This window comes from Salvelinus fontinalis, chromosome 34 (assembly GCF_029448725.1).
Source record: "Salvelinus fontinalis isolate EN_2023a chromosome 34, ASM2944872v1, whole genome shotgun sequence".
NCBI classification, from domain to species: Eukaryota; Metazoa; Chordata; class Actinopteri; order Salmoniformes; family Salmonidae; genus Salvelinus; species Salvelinus fontinalis.
The window spans coordinates 36,051,753-36,065,954 of NC_074698.1; the positions used below are offsets into that span (position 1 = coordinate 36,051,753).

General features: G+C 46.4%; 1 protein-coding gene across 1 annotated transcript; it reads left to right on the plus strand.

Annotated features, from left to right (window-relative positions):
* Positions 1 to 231: 231 nt before the first annotated feature.
* LOC129834024 (dual specificity mitogen-activated protein kinase kinase 6-like) lies at positions 232 to 13,992 on the plus strand. Its single transcript, XM_055898847.1, has 10 exons — positions 232 to 273; positions 1,059 to 1,172; positions 2,417 to 2,536; positions 4,332 to 4,448; positions 4,913 to 4,964; positions 5,218 to 5,345; positions 7,563 to 7,640; positions 8,034 to 8,173; positions 11,330 to 11,375; positions 11,683 to 13,992. Exons 2-10 carry the CDS (start codon positions 1,134 to 1,136, stop codon positions 11,758 to 11,760), a joined length of 798 nt encoding a protein of 265 aa, XP_055754822.1. The 5' UTR covers positions 232 to 273; positions 1,059 to 1,133; the 3' UTR covers positions 11,761 to 13,992.
* Positions 13,993 to 14,202: the final 210 nt, after the last annotated feature.

The window sequence follows — 14,202 nt, forward strand, 5'->3', positions numbered from 1 at the left end:
TAAACTCTACCCCCCAGGTTTCACATAGCATCTTGTCAAAGTACAGTCATACAGTTCACACCCTAAACTCTACCCCCCAGGTTTCACAGAGCATCTTGTCACAGTACAGTCAGTGTGATGTTCAATGAGAAAGAGCACTAGTTGTTGGTGGTAAGTTTGATATCGATGTCACCTTTTTAAAGGAATGCATGGTATTAATCCCACTACCTATCCTCTCTCCTCAGCCCCCCTCGAGAACTGGATTCCAAAACCTGTGTTACCATTGGAGAAAAGGTAGGGAGGAACGTTGTGTTCAGGATGTAGTACTTCACTTTCTATCACCTTTTGTGGTTTTACTTGGGTCATGTTCATTAGACACCAAACAGACGAAAACGGACTGAAACGGGGAGGGACTGCTTGGGGTGTATTCATTACGCCGATTCTGTTGGAAAACATTTCTTAACCCGTAATGGGGACGGACCTGAATTTGTCCAATAGAAACTCATGTTCTGTAACTTTGGACTAATGTTTACACCCCTGGACTTGTCCAATAAGAAGCACTTACTTTTGTTTTGCGTTGCTAAGCTTTTTGAAAATGTTTTCTGTTGCGTGTCCTAATGAACACGACCTTAGCGTTTTCTCTAATGCATTTACTGGGTGACTTTGATGTGACTGATAGACTTTTCTCACGCTGTGCATCTCAGACCAACGTGACGATCACCTCTGTGCAGATGATGTACTTGTTTTAATTTCTGAATAATCCTGATGAAACAAACCACTGATGCCAGAGAGAAACTAAACAAAAAGACAGGGAGTGTGTTGAAGAGAGTTGTACTGTAGTCAAGGATAAGTGTATGGTTTTGGTGTCAAAATGGTGATGTCATTACCTGAATCAGAAATCCAGAACTATACCACCCAGGTTTACCTGGACTTGTCCAATAAGAAATATTTATTTTAGTTTTCTGATGGGTCCTAATGAACACGACTCGGGGTTTTCTCTTTTGCATGTATTGGTTGAACTTGATGTGATTGGCTGATAGACCTCCTTCTCTCTCCGCTGTGTTTCTCCCTCTGGCCAGAACTTTGTTTTGAAGGCAGATGACTTGGAGCAGATTGGGGAGCTGGGTAGAGGAGCGTATGGCGTGGTGGACAAGATGAGACATGTGCCCAGTGGGTTTATCATGGCCGTCAAGGTGGGTGGAGTGCTCCAGTTGGCTCCAGGGTGCATGTTAAATGAGCCAACATTATGGAATGTTGCAGATAGAAATGCCATGAATAGAGACAAAACAATTCTTTATTTACATGTCAGAGGCATGTTTGTTCTACATGGCATATTTGTATCTGAATGTTTCAAAATGTTGTGTTCTACTGAAACAGACATTTTAGATTTCTGTACAGTGAATTCGGGAAAGTATTCAGACCCCTTGATGTAAATAAGGTATTTCATTTTTTACATTTGCAAAAATGTCTTAACCAGTTTTTGCTTTGTCATTATGGGGTATTGTGTCTAGGTTGATGTGTGGGGGGGGGTATTGAATAGATTTTAGAATAAGGCTGTAACGTAACAATATGGAATAAGTCAACTGTTCTGAATACCTTCTGACGGCACTTTATCAGAGATGTTTATTTGATATGTTTTCAAAAGTCAAAACGTACATTTTCTATTTATATATCTGAGATGTTGATTAGATAAGTGTGCGTGTCACATTTAAAGTCAAGCCACACAGCTCTATCTCAACATCAACACTCCTGACCAACACAGACCTGTGGTGTTTTGACAACTCCTACGGTCATGTTGGGCTCCCGAGTGGCACAGCGGTCTAAGGCACTGCATCTCAGTGCTAGAGGCGTCACTACAGACCCTGGTTCGATTCCAGACTGTATCACAACCAGCCGTGATTGGAAGTCCCATAGGGCGGCGCACAGTTGGCCCAGCGTTGTCCAGGTTAGGGTTTGGCCGGGGTAGGCCAAACCCTAACCCATTGTAAACCCATTGTAAATAAGAATTTGTTCTTAACTGACTTGCCGAGGTAAATAAAGGTTAAATATGTTTTTTTCATTTTTTATTGTCAAGCCAAACGTGGCAATGAATGACCTCTGTGCAGATGATGTATTTTGTTTTAATTTCTGAATAATCCTGATGAAAGAAACCACTGATGCCAGAGAGAAATTAAACAGGTAGTTTAACAGTAAAGGATGAGGTTACGGTGTCCTATGCAGATGTCATACCAAATGTAAAGTTTATTTTCACTGGGAAGTCATAATGTTTAACAAGTGAGCCCTGAACTATATTTAATTTACACACAAATTCTAAATAGATACATTATTGAAGAGCTAATTAGTATTCCTGTGAGTCCATTCAAATTGCCGTGGTCTGAGCCACAGGGCTTTGTTCCTTCTAGTGATTGTATTTCTGTGACTGCCCCCCCCCCCCCAGAGGATCCGGGCCACAGTGAACACCCTGGAGCAGAAGAGACTGCTGATGGACCTGGACATCTCCATGAGGACCGTGGACTGCTTCTTCACGGTCACCTTCTACGGCGCTCTCTTCAGAGAGGTCAGCTCTCAGCACCACATCTGTAGCACAGCCTGGGTTTGCCTGGACACTGTCACTCAGCACCACATCTGTAGCACAGACTGGGTTTGCCTGGACACTGTCACTCAGCACCACATCTGTAGCACAGCCTGGGTTTGCCTGGACACTGTCACTCAGCACCACATCTGTAGCACAGCCTGGGTTTACACAGGCAGCCCAATTATTGTATTTTACCCATTTATTGGCAAAAGTTCTGATTTGTTCAAAATACCAATTATTGGCCAAAAATCTGAATTGGGTTACTTGTGTAAACAGCCATAGACGGCTCACCGTCACATTCGCTCTTGGTTTGTCAAATTAAGATGGAGTTATCTGGACTTCATTTTAATTGGTAAAAAAAAAAAAACTGTCCTTGTCTCATTCCCTTCATCAACTGGTTGGAAAAGACTTAACAGGTTGTTACGTTCCTCAGCAAGAAAACCAAAAATTGTCACTCAAACCGAAAGGGGAAGCAAGACTCATTGAGAACAACCAAAAGGAAACGGGTGGGGTTTTAGGCGGGGTTCTGAAGGACTCTCATGGGGGTGTCCACTGAAAGTTGACTAGCAGCATCAACTGGCACCTATGAGACACACTATATTTGCCCAAGAGGAGGCAAACAAAATCACCAAACTTAAAGAGAGGAAGCAAACCAAAAAAAGGTGCAACAAAATTTAATCGGGGAAGATCAGATAAAGGATTGTTATTCTAGAATGATGGGGGAACCAGCACAGGTGTAACATGTGCTGACTAACGAGATTGGGGGGAACCAGCACGGGTGTAACACGTGCTGACTAACGAGATTGGGGGGAACCAGCACGGGTGTAACACATGCTGACTAACGAGATTGGGGGGAACCAGCACGGGTGTAACACATGCTGACTAACGAGATTGGGGGGAACCAGCACGGGTGTAACACATGCTGACTAACGAGATTGGGGGGAACCAGCACGGGTGTAACACATGCTGACTAACGAGATTGGGGGGAACCAGCACGGGTGTAACACATGCTGACTAACGAGATTGGGGGGAACCAGCACAGGTGTAACACATGCTGACTAACGAGATGGGGGGAACCAGCACAGGTGTAACACATGCTGACTAACGAGATGGGGGAACCAGCACAGGTGTAACACATGCTGACTAACGAGATTGGGGGGAACCAGCACGGGTGTAACACATGCTGACTAACGAGATTGGGGGGAACCAGCACGGGTGTAACACATGCTGACTAACGAGATTGGGGGGAACCAGCACGGGTGTAACACATGCTGACTAACGAGATGGGGGGGAACCAGCACGGGTGTAACACATGCTGACTAACGAGATGGGGGGGAACCAGCACAGGTGTAACACATGCTGACTAACGAGATGGGGGGAACCAGCACAGGTGTAACACGTGCTGACTAACGAGATGGGGGGGAACCAGCACGGGCGTAACATGTGCTGACTAACGAGATGGGGGGGAACCAGCACGGGCGTAACATGTGCTGACTAACGAGATGGTGGAGGAACCAGCACCAGCACAATACATTTTCAATTCATTTGGGTTTTCAAACTATGATTAAAAGTAGTCTCCTCTGTATTAGTCATGGAAGGACTTATTTGCTTTTTTTTTGTGTGTGTCACACTGACCTCTGTGCAGATGATGTATTTTGTTTTAATTTCTGAATAATCCTGATGAAAGAAACCACTGATGCCAGAGAGAGAGAAACAAACAGGCTGAGTATTTAAAGAGGTAGTTCTACAGTAATAGGCGTTGTCTCTGCGTTGCCAGGGTGACGTGTGGATCTGCATGGAGCTGATGGACACGTCTCTGGATAAGTTCTACAAGCAGGTGATAGATAAAGGCATGACCATCCCTGAAGACATCCTGGGGAAGATCACTGTAGCGGTGAGTGGACACCTGGGTCGTGTTCATCAGGGCACGCAATGGAGATCATTTAAAAAATGATTTGCAATGGAAAACAAATGAGTTTCTTATTGGTCCAGGTAGTCCCTCCCTGTTTCAGTTTTTTATTCTGTTTGGTGCCTAATGAGCACAACCCTGCAGGGTTACTGAGTAATGCTTATAGGTACAGTATAACGTCACACTGAACTCTGTGCAGATGATGTATTTGTTTTAATTTCTAATTTCTGAAAGAAACCACTGATGCCAGAGAGACTAAACAGAACAGAAAAACATGCATAATACAGAAGTACACTGTCCAGTTGATATGATTTATATTGTCATCTGTAAAAAGTGTCCACACCAGCTTGTTGTGATGCTGTATAAGGAACAGTCACACAGTTCCCTCAGGTTATCTGGAATTATGTCATTAAAATGCAGTGTGTAACTGCTTCTTTCTCTCTCTCCAGATCGTCAAGGCTTTGGAGCATCTGCATAACAAACTTTCAGTGATACACCGAGGTAAATGAAGGATACGATTTTGTTAGCTTGCTGAGCTAAAACCAAGGCAAACATAGCTCCCCAAGTTAACACAAGTCTTCATGTCTTGGGCACAGTTACTCATCACTCGACCACCTCCTTTACCCATGTTGATCTGAAATGGTCCTTTATTTTATTTGTATTTTTTTTTTACCTTCACCACAGTTGTTGGGACTAAACTATTCCTTATTATGAAAAATATTCTTAATTGTTTTAAAATCGGACCTTTGTGCAGATGTGAAACCGTCCAACGTGCTGATCAACACACAGGGCCAGGTGAAGATGTGTGACTTTGGCATCAGCGGCCACCTGGTGGACTCTGTGGCCAAGACCATGGACGCCGGCTGCAAGCCCTACATGGCGGTGAGTAGGAATGGGGGAGAGAGAGAGGTGGGTGAGCTCTGACACCTTCTCGGCCATGTTCAGTAGGCACCAAGGTTTCTGTTAGCCAGTAATAGACGGCTTTTGGTATGAAAAAATTTGAAAAGCCCAAAAAATGTAGCTGCCGAGGGACAAAATAAAAAATCCTATTGCAAAATAATACTTTTAGCCTATTCATTGGTGGAAATACCAGTCGACGTAAATGCATTTGACCGGTCATGCTTACAGTAAATTCGTAAAGTATTCAGACCTTATTTAAAAATGGATTCAATTCATTTATTTTTATAATGACAAATCGAAAACAAGTTTTTAGAAATATTTGCAAATGTATTACAAATAGAAATACCTTACTTGCATAAGCTTTCAGACCCTTTGCTATGAGACTCCAAATTGAGCTCAGGTGCATCCTTTTTCCATTGATCATCCTTAAGAGGTTTCTACAACTTGATTGGAGTCCACCTGTGGTAAATTGTGTTTCCCATTTTATATATGCAACGGTATGTGTAGGCTTCAGTGCGTCACACACCACTTTGAAATGAGCTGGAGGCAGTATGCATTTTAAAAACTTACTTACATGTAATTGTTTGAAACCTGAATGTTTTACTTCGTATTGAGACATGTCTTACCTTCCTTCAAAGTAAAACCCGACCATAGAAACGTGGTGGCAATTATTTTATAGACTTCCATATGCCATTGAAACCAGTAGCATATTCAACTTTCATTGTCCAGTAGCCAAAGGCACAATCCTAGTCATGTTAGCAACCCATGCTAGTTGTTGCATCTTTAGTTCTCCCCTCTTTCTAAATTGTGTGTGCGGTGCGATTTGACAACAGTGTCTTCATGCTAATTGCATTATGGAATGAACATCCGCGTATAACCTACTGCCTACTGCACATCATTGCTGCGCTTATAATGTGAAGAAATAAAAGTTTATCCACATTTTAAGTTAACGTTCGGCTCTGTAGCATCAGCCTCGTTATTTGTTTTTATGTAGCCTAGGTCTACTGGTTGTATGAATTTAGGATCCTTCGTCCCAGAATCTGTTTGGAAAAGGCCATTTCTTTCTCGCACAGAACGATAAACTGACCAATAGAATAGGTCAACTTTTCTGCTATGGGGGGAACTAGATTGGCATAGGCTAGTGATGTAGCTGTTTGTTATTCGTCTTCGTCTCTTGGCTGAGGAGAAGGAAACATGACAGTCACTCTAACATCTTCAAAGTGTTCATCAGAATTATAAGGAGGCACACCGTTATATCCTGGAGTGGCATGTTCTGTTAAAATGAATAACCATCATGTAAAAGTGACTTCAATGGGTGGACTCCCTAATCAGATTACACACCCAATGTCTACATTTCGTGACTGTCTGTTTAAATTAAAATGCTGCTGGTCAAATGTCCTGCGCCACATTTTCCTGAAGGGAAACCCCGTGCTTCTACACCTGCATTGCTTGCTGTTTGGGGTTTTAGGCTGGGTTTCTGTACAGCACTTTGTGACATCCGCTGATGTAAGAAGGGCTTTATATATAAATTTGAATTTAGAGAAGTTTGACACGTAAGAAATAAAATGAAACGTCCATATCGGACAAGTTCATGTGGTACCTCCTACGTTTCCATTTTGTGCCGACTGAACACGACCCTGGTTGCAGCCGCAGCGTAAGGCCTCTTCAGTCATTGGTTGGCCAGATTCCAGGTTATTTTTCGTGGTCAAGCTGTGCCTCTCAGAAGATTGCTTCATCATATTGATGTGGTTCCTGAGATGCTAAACGTGACGATCACCTCTGTGCAGATGATGTATTTGTTTTCATTTCTGAATAATCCTGATGAAAGAAACCACTGATGCCAGAGAGACTAAACAGAACAACAGGGAGAGTGTGTTGAACAGTGATGCCAGAGAGACTAAACAGAACAACAGGGAGAGTGTGTTGAACAGCGATAGAGTGAGGAGGACTGGGGAGAGGTGGCTCTGACACCGTCTGGGCCACGCTCAGTAGGCAGCGCATGGAAAACGTCCAACACAACAAAAATACTTAACACGACCCTGGTCTAGTTGTGGTTGGGAGCGCACTGCCTGAATGAAATGGGATTGGTGCTTGTTGTGTTGATGTGGTTATATGTTACAGTGGTATTCTTATCCTATGTGATGGCGTTGGTGTCATTATGTCATGATGTTGATAGTGTTTTCATTCCCTGGGTTTCAGCCAGAACGGATAAACCCCGACCTCAACCAGAAAGGCTACAGCGTCAAGTCAGACATCTGGAGTCTAGGAATCACAATGGTGAGTCACAGACATGATTGGGACCAAATCCTGGATTGAGATCATGTAAACTCTGCATAAACGTCAAATTACATCCATTCATCTCAAATCGGTTTTCTACCAGGAACAACCACACCAATTCTTTCAACAGCAGGGTCATGTTCATTAGGCACCAAACAAGAAAATGGGACTGAAACGGAGAGGGGCTACCTGAATTTATGTGATTGTTTTCTGTTGCAATGTTAGTTTGTAATGGTGTGTCCTAATGAATACAACCCTGGTCTGAGTGATGATTCTACTGTATTGTCACATGTTTCTTTATGACGGTAAATACCAGTCTCCATAGTTGAAAGATGAGCTTCTGCCTGCCTCTCTCTGTGGGTTAACAAACCTCTGTCTGGTCCTCTGCCCCAGATTGAGCTGGCCATCCTGAAGTTCCCCTATGACTCGTGGGGTACACCCTTCCAGCAACTGAAGCAGGTAGTGGATGAGCCCTCTCCACAGCTGCCCTCGGACCGCTTCTCCCCCGAGTTTGTGGACTTCAGCTCCCAGTGGTGAGCCCATCTCTCTCTCTGTCTGCATTCCAAATGGCACCATCTCTGTTTAGTACGGATGGGTATGACACCTCAACGTCAAACCTTTTTAACCAGAGGTCACCTTTTTTTGGTTCCACACTGAAAATATACAGAAACATTATTTTGAAAAAGACAAGCGTGTTTTCATAAGAATTATTGCGCCTAAACCTACTAAACCAAACTGATGTCGTGGCTGTAATTCATCACTGTGAGCATTGTTCAACGTTGTTAATCCATTTTGAAAATTCCAAAGAACAGGCAGAATAAACCAATTGGAACATCTGTAGGCCTATATCGAAAAGACAGATTTTGGTTTGTAACCCTGAAGAAATTGTATTTCAACGTTCCAAACTGAGCCCCGTTTCAAACTGAGCCCCGTTTCAAACTGAGCCCCGTTTCAAACTGAGCCCCGTTTCAAACTGAACCCCGTTCCAAACTGAGCCCCGTTCCAAACTGAGCCCCGTTCCAAACTGAGCCCCGTTCCAAACTGAGCCCTGGTTGAGAATAACTGTCCCAGATGCACGTCACTTCACACTGGCAACTTTTTTTCATTTGGAAAAAGATTCTGTTGTGTTTTCTTGTTATATTAGATAATGTTTTTGCTCTCCAATAGGTGTCTTGACTGTGATGAGTGCTCAGGAAATGAACAGAACAAGGCTATGCCATTGCAAAGCCATAGACTTCTACATGCAAGCGCCCCTGCTGAGGTTACTGCCTTTTAGAAGATTGTGTTTCACCATATAATATAACCAGTTGATATTATGGTTTCAAGAAATGAATCTTAAATGGCAATTGTTTTATTGACTGAATATATATATATATAAAATCTGTAATGGTTATGATATATTAGGCACTGTTGGCATAGATATTCACGCACATATTTATCCTTGTGTTCTAAAAGTTAAAATATATATATTTTCTCCATTCTGAGTACTGCGAGTAAAAATCCTGCGAGTACTCGAACAGTAAAAAAAAAAGTAGAATGCCCGTCCCTACTATTAAGTACACTACCTTTGACCAGGACCTATAGGAGTAGGGTTTAGAGCCCTGGTCAAAAGTAGTGCACTGTATAGGGTGTTTGGGATGCTGCCTGTCTGGCCTTACTGATGAGGCAGTTGAACCAAACACCACCAGGTGGCACTGCCCTGCTGTCCCCTCCCTGTGGGTCCGGGCCTGGGCCCTGCCCTGCTGTCCCCTCCCTGTGGGTCCGGTCCTGGGCACTGCCCTGCTGTACCCTCCCTGTGGGTCCAGGCCTGGGCACTGCCCTGCTGTCCCCTCCCTGTGGGTCCGGTCCTGGGCACTGCCCTGCTGTCCCCTCCCTGTGGGTCCGGTCCTGGGCCCTGCCCTGCTGTCCCCTCCCTGTGGGTCCGGGCCTGGGCACTGCCCTGCTGTCCCCTCCCTGTGGGTCCGGGCCTGGGCACTGCCCTGCTGTCCCCTCCCTGTGGGTCCGGGCCTGGGCCCTGCCCTGCTGTCCCCTCCCTGTGGGTTCGGGCCTGGGCACTGCCCTGCTGTCCCCTCCCTGTGGGTCCGGGCCTGGGCACTGCCCTGCTGTCCCCTCCCTGTGGGTCCGGGCCTGGGCACTGCCCTGCTGTCCCCTCCCTGTGGGTCCGGGCCTGGGCCCTGCCCTGCTGTCCCCTCCCTGTGGGTCTAGGCCTGGGCACTGCCCTGCTGTCCCCTCCCTGTGGGTCCGGGCCTGGGCCCTGCCCTGCTGTCCCCTCCCTGTGGGTCTAGGCCTGGGCACTGCCCTGCTGTCCCCTCCCTGTGGGTTCAGGCCTGGGCACTGCCCTGCTGTCCCCTCCCTGTGGGTTCAGGCCTGGGCACTGCCCTGCTGTCCCCTCCCTGTGGGTCCAGGCCTGGGCACTGCCCTGCTGTCCCCTCCCTGTGGGTCCGGGCCTGGGCCCTGCCCTGCTGTCCCCTCCCTGTGGGTTCAGGCCTGGGCACTGCCCTGCTGTCCCCTTCCTGTGGGTTCAGGCCTGGGCACTGCCCTGCTGTCCCCTCCCTGTGGGTTCAGGCCTGGGCACTGCCCTGCTGTCCCCTCCCTGTGGGTTCAGGCCTGGGCACTGCCCTGCTGTCCCCTCCCTGTGGGTTCAGGCCTGGGCACTGCCCTGCTGTCCCCTCCCTGTGGGTCCGGGCCTGGGCACTGCCCTGCTGTCCCCTCCCTGTGGGTTCAGGCCTGGGCACTGCCCTGCTGTCCCCTCCCTGTGGGTTCAGGCCTGGGCACTGCCCTGCTGTCCCCTCCCTGTGGGTCCGGGCCTGGGCACTGCCCTGCTGTCCCCTCCCTGTGGGTTCAGGCCTGGGCACTGCCCTGCTGTCCCCTCCCTGTGGGTCCGGGCCTGGGCACTGCCCTGCTGTCCCCTCCCTGTGGGTTCGGGCCTGGGCACTGCCCTGCTGTCCCCTCCCTGTGGGTCCGGGCCTGGGCACTGCCCTGCTGTCCCCTTCCTGTGGGTTCGGGCCTGGGCACTGCCCTGCTGTCCCCTCCCTGTGGGTCCGGGCCTGGGCACTGCCCTGCTGTCCCCTTCCTGTGGGTTCAGGCCTGGGCACTGCCCTGCTGTCCCCTTCCTGTGGGTTCAGGCCTGGGCCCTGCCCTGCTGTCCCCTCCCTGTGGGTCCGGGCCTGGGCACTGCACTGGGTCACCTTCAGCCTGTGCATCTCTGACTGCTACAACATATGTGGTTGGTGAGACTGATTGTGGGACTTCCTGGTTAAATAAAAGCATTTTAACCTTCTCCAGACATGATCAGATCTGTTTATCTGCCCAGTGTGAATGCAACCTGGGGGGAAATGACCTGGAAATGAATCCACCTACATTTTTGGGGATGACCCAGTTGTCCTGACCTTGGCCCGCTCTATAAATGTCGTGCTGTAGCTTTCATGTAGACTTATCTGGTGTAAATGTGTTTTGGTGTACTTAGTGTTGCACAATTACGGCAACCTTCTCAGGTTGGAGGATTCTGGATTTCCTGCTTATTCCTTCCTGATTCCGGGAATCTCCTAACCGGGATATCTGGGAAAGTTATCAGAATGTTGTCCTCAAACAGGCTTGATGTGTTGGGGGCTCTTACTAAAGGTATATTTTAAGAAGTGTCCAGTATTGAGGTATGTTTCTCAGTTCTTTGTTTTGTTTTCTCTCTGCAGCTTAAGAAAGAAACCCAACGAGAGACCCGCCTACACAGAATTAATGGTTGGTTTTAGATCCTCATAAGCATTTGTTTAAATCTGACCGGTGAATACGTGTAATGTTGTTGGATTGTAGGTGTTGTTTTTCTCTCTTCATTCACAGCGTCTTTGTAAAGGCTCACTTCCTGTCTCTGTTTCCTCTTTGTTATGTGTCCACAAGAGGACAGGCTTACCCAAGTGTTTAGTCAAACCATGATGATGATGTATTCTTGTATTTAAATATTGTGTGTAAATGTGTACTTTCTGTTGGACTAGTGTTTATTTTAGGAATTGTTGACTCATGGTGTTTTCTCATGTATGTTTTTTTACAGCAACACCGCTTTTTCACCCTGCATGACTCCAAAGAGACGGACGTAGCCAGCTTTGTCAAGATCATCCTGGCAGACTGACACGCCCCTCCACCCACCAGGGTAGGAGGTAGGGACTTCTCCACCCACCCACCAATCCAAGGCCTTTCAGAAAGCTCACTGGAATTAATCTGCCACACAACTCCAACTTCCTGTCCCCCTACCTACTCCCACAGGGTTTCCCCAAAGACTGACTACAGCTCCCAGATGCCACGTGGGAAAGCGCTTGTAATATGAACTCAAGATGTTGATGGTGTCCACCCAAACTGGAGACTCGCCCACAGGTCCAACAAACCTTTCCCTCACTCTACTCCTACAAACTGAACTGAATCAAACTCCTCACTCTACCACTTTTCTGATTTCTGATTGGACCGTGTCTGTCAGCAGGAAGAGAATCTCTCTTTACACATACTGTATGTCCATCATTCTGAATTACACAGAAAGTGAAAAAGAATTCGGTGAAATGTGTACGTCTCTGTATAATGAATTGAAAAGATATATATTTTTCATTTATGCGTTTTTGTTTTTGTGATACAGTTTGTAATACTGTATATTTTCATCAAATATGAATTTAAGGGAGTGTCTTTACTCTTTCTGAATCGTATCATGAGGGGAAGAGGTGACCTACATTTCTCGTCTCGCCTTCTGGTGATTGGTCAGTAATGGGACGGCAGATGCTGTCGTCGGGCAGGGTTTTGGGAGGCTCTGGAGGGGTCAGACGAAGTAAGTTTCTTTTGTAGGGGGAAGTTCAAAGGTGAAAGTGTGACTGGGGGCCCTGTACAAAAGGAATTGCAAGTCCTACCTAGGTCTCTTTGGTGGCATGGGAATGCGAGGCATCTGTTATCATCTGACCCTATATACAACCCCCTCACCCATCTGTATACACCCCTCTGCCCCGCCCCTTGCTGACTGCTCTGTCACCAAGAGTGTTGTGAAGAGTATGTGAACAGTGTATTCTCATATAGTACATGGACTTGTAATTGAGGGAATGATAATCTAACTATCCAGACTATACTGTATCTTCCAGTCCCTCTGAGCCATTTTAAAAGCTGTATTTTCATGATTAATTAGGACTATTATCACTTGGTTTCCTGGATGTGGTTGGGGGCTGCTGTTTGACCCATTTTAACTTTTTAATTTTATATTTTTCTCAATTTCCTTTTCCCCGAGTGCTGGACAGGAGCATGTCAGTATCGTGTTTCATCCCCGAAGCACAGAGAGGTCTACGAAGCCTCATGCCTTACACGTACAGTATGTTAGGGGAAATAATTTATGTGTGTTGAAGATGTAAATACTATTTTGGACAACTTTTTCTCTTTTTAAATGTAACGTTGGCAACGTGGCGGCAGAGTGGACGTGTAGTCGTGTGCTATGCGGCTGATTGATGTGTACTCGTTGGTTTTAATGCAGTCGGTGTGTGAGAGGCAAACGCAGCCCGCTGACTCCTCCTGTAATCATCTGTCTGTTTGATCGATCTGCTGCAGCCACCTCTCAGGTTTCAATGCCCTGCTTCAGCGGAGGCGGCCATGTTTATTTCCCCACCATGTTGTACCTCTCTTCAGCGCTGGGTTGTGTTCATTAGGCACCAAACGGAATAAAACAAACGGTGAGGAATTACCTGGACTTGGTCCGAATAAGAAACGCTAATGTTCGGTTCCTCGTCGCAAAATGCTAAACGCTTCCCGTTGCATGCCCCAATGAACGCAACCCTTTATGGTGGAAGACTACTTATGTGTGAGATCATGCTAGGCTGTGAATGGGTACCTGCCATCTAGGCTTGAATCCCAAATCGACCCCCTAATCCCTAGACAATCATCTAGGTCTGAGACCGATTTGGAGGTATGAGCACTATAACAAGGTGAAGCGATCACCATATTGGTTAAAGTTTCCACTCCATACTTTATAGAAGTGCCCTAGGGAGTAGGGAGGCTCTGGGTTGATCTGGAACTCAACCCTCTGGACTCTGCTATGCAGTGGCCCTTTGATCAGGACTATGAGAATCCTGCCATGTGACCACCAGTGGTAGTGGTGACACATGCCCTTAGTCTTTTTAGGGTGCGTCCAAAAGGATGCCCTATTTCCTATCTCTTCTTTCTAGGGAACCGGGTGCCATTTCAGACGCAGCCCTGGTCTGTAACTGGTAAGCCTATCCGGTCTTCTCTCAGCCTCTCTGACATACATTGTAGTGGGCTTCTTATCAAAGTTGGTGGATGAGGAGTATTTATAATATGTGAGTAAAGAAGGGAAAGCAAATAAAGAGCTGCTGTGATTTGACCTTTTTTTTTCTTCTTGTCGGCCATCTTAAAAGTGGGCCACTGTAATCCTCGGAATAGTTCCGTTCCACTTTTTAGTTCCGTAAAGCAGACTAGAGCAGTGAACAACACATTAGAACATAGCTTGATGGGCCCATTCACAATGTGTTCATGGCTATCCGACTGAAGGTGTTAGTTCTTTATGGGTTACTTTGTAGTTTGTGAAGCTTAA

What these genes read in the sequence shown, in the direction of transcription:
- LOC129834024 (XM_055898847.1), top strand. Translation starts at nt 1,134, where the DNA reads ATGAGACATGTGCCCAGTGGGTTTATCATGGCCGTCAAG. An exon ending in ACTTTCAGTGATACACCGAG is followed by an intron (nt 4,965 to 5,217) that starts GTAAATGAAGGA and finishes ACCTTTGTGCAG; the next exon opens with ATGTGAAACCGTCCAACGTG. An exon ending in CCGCCTACACAGAATTAATG is followed by an intron (nt 11,376 to 11,682) that starts GTTGGTTTTAGA and finishes GTTTTTTTACAG; the next exon opens with CAACACCGCTTTTTCACCCT.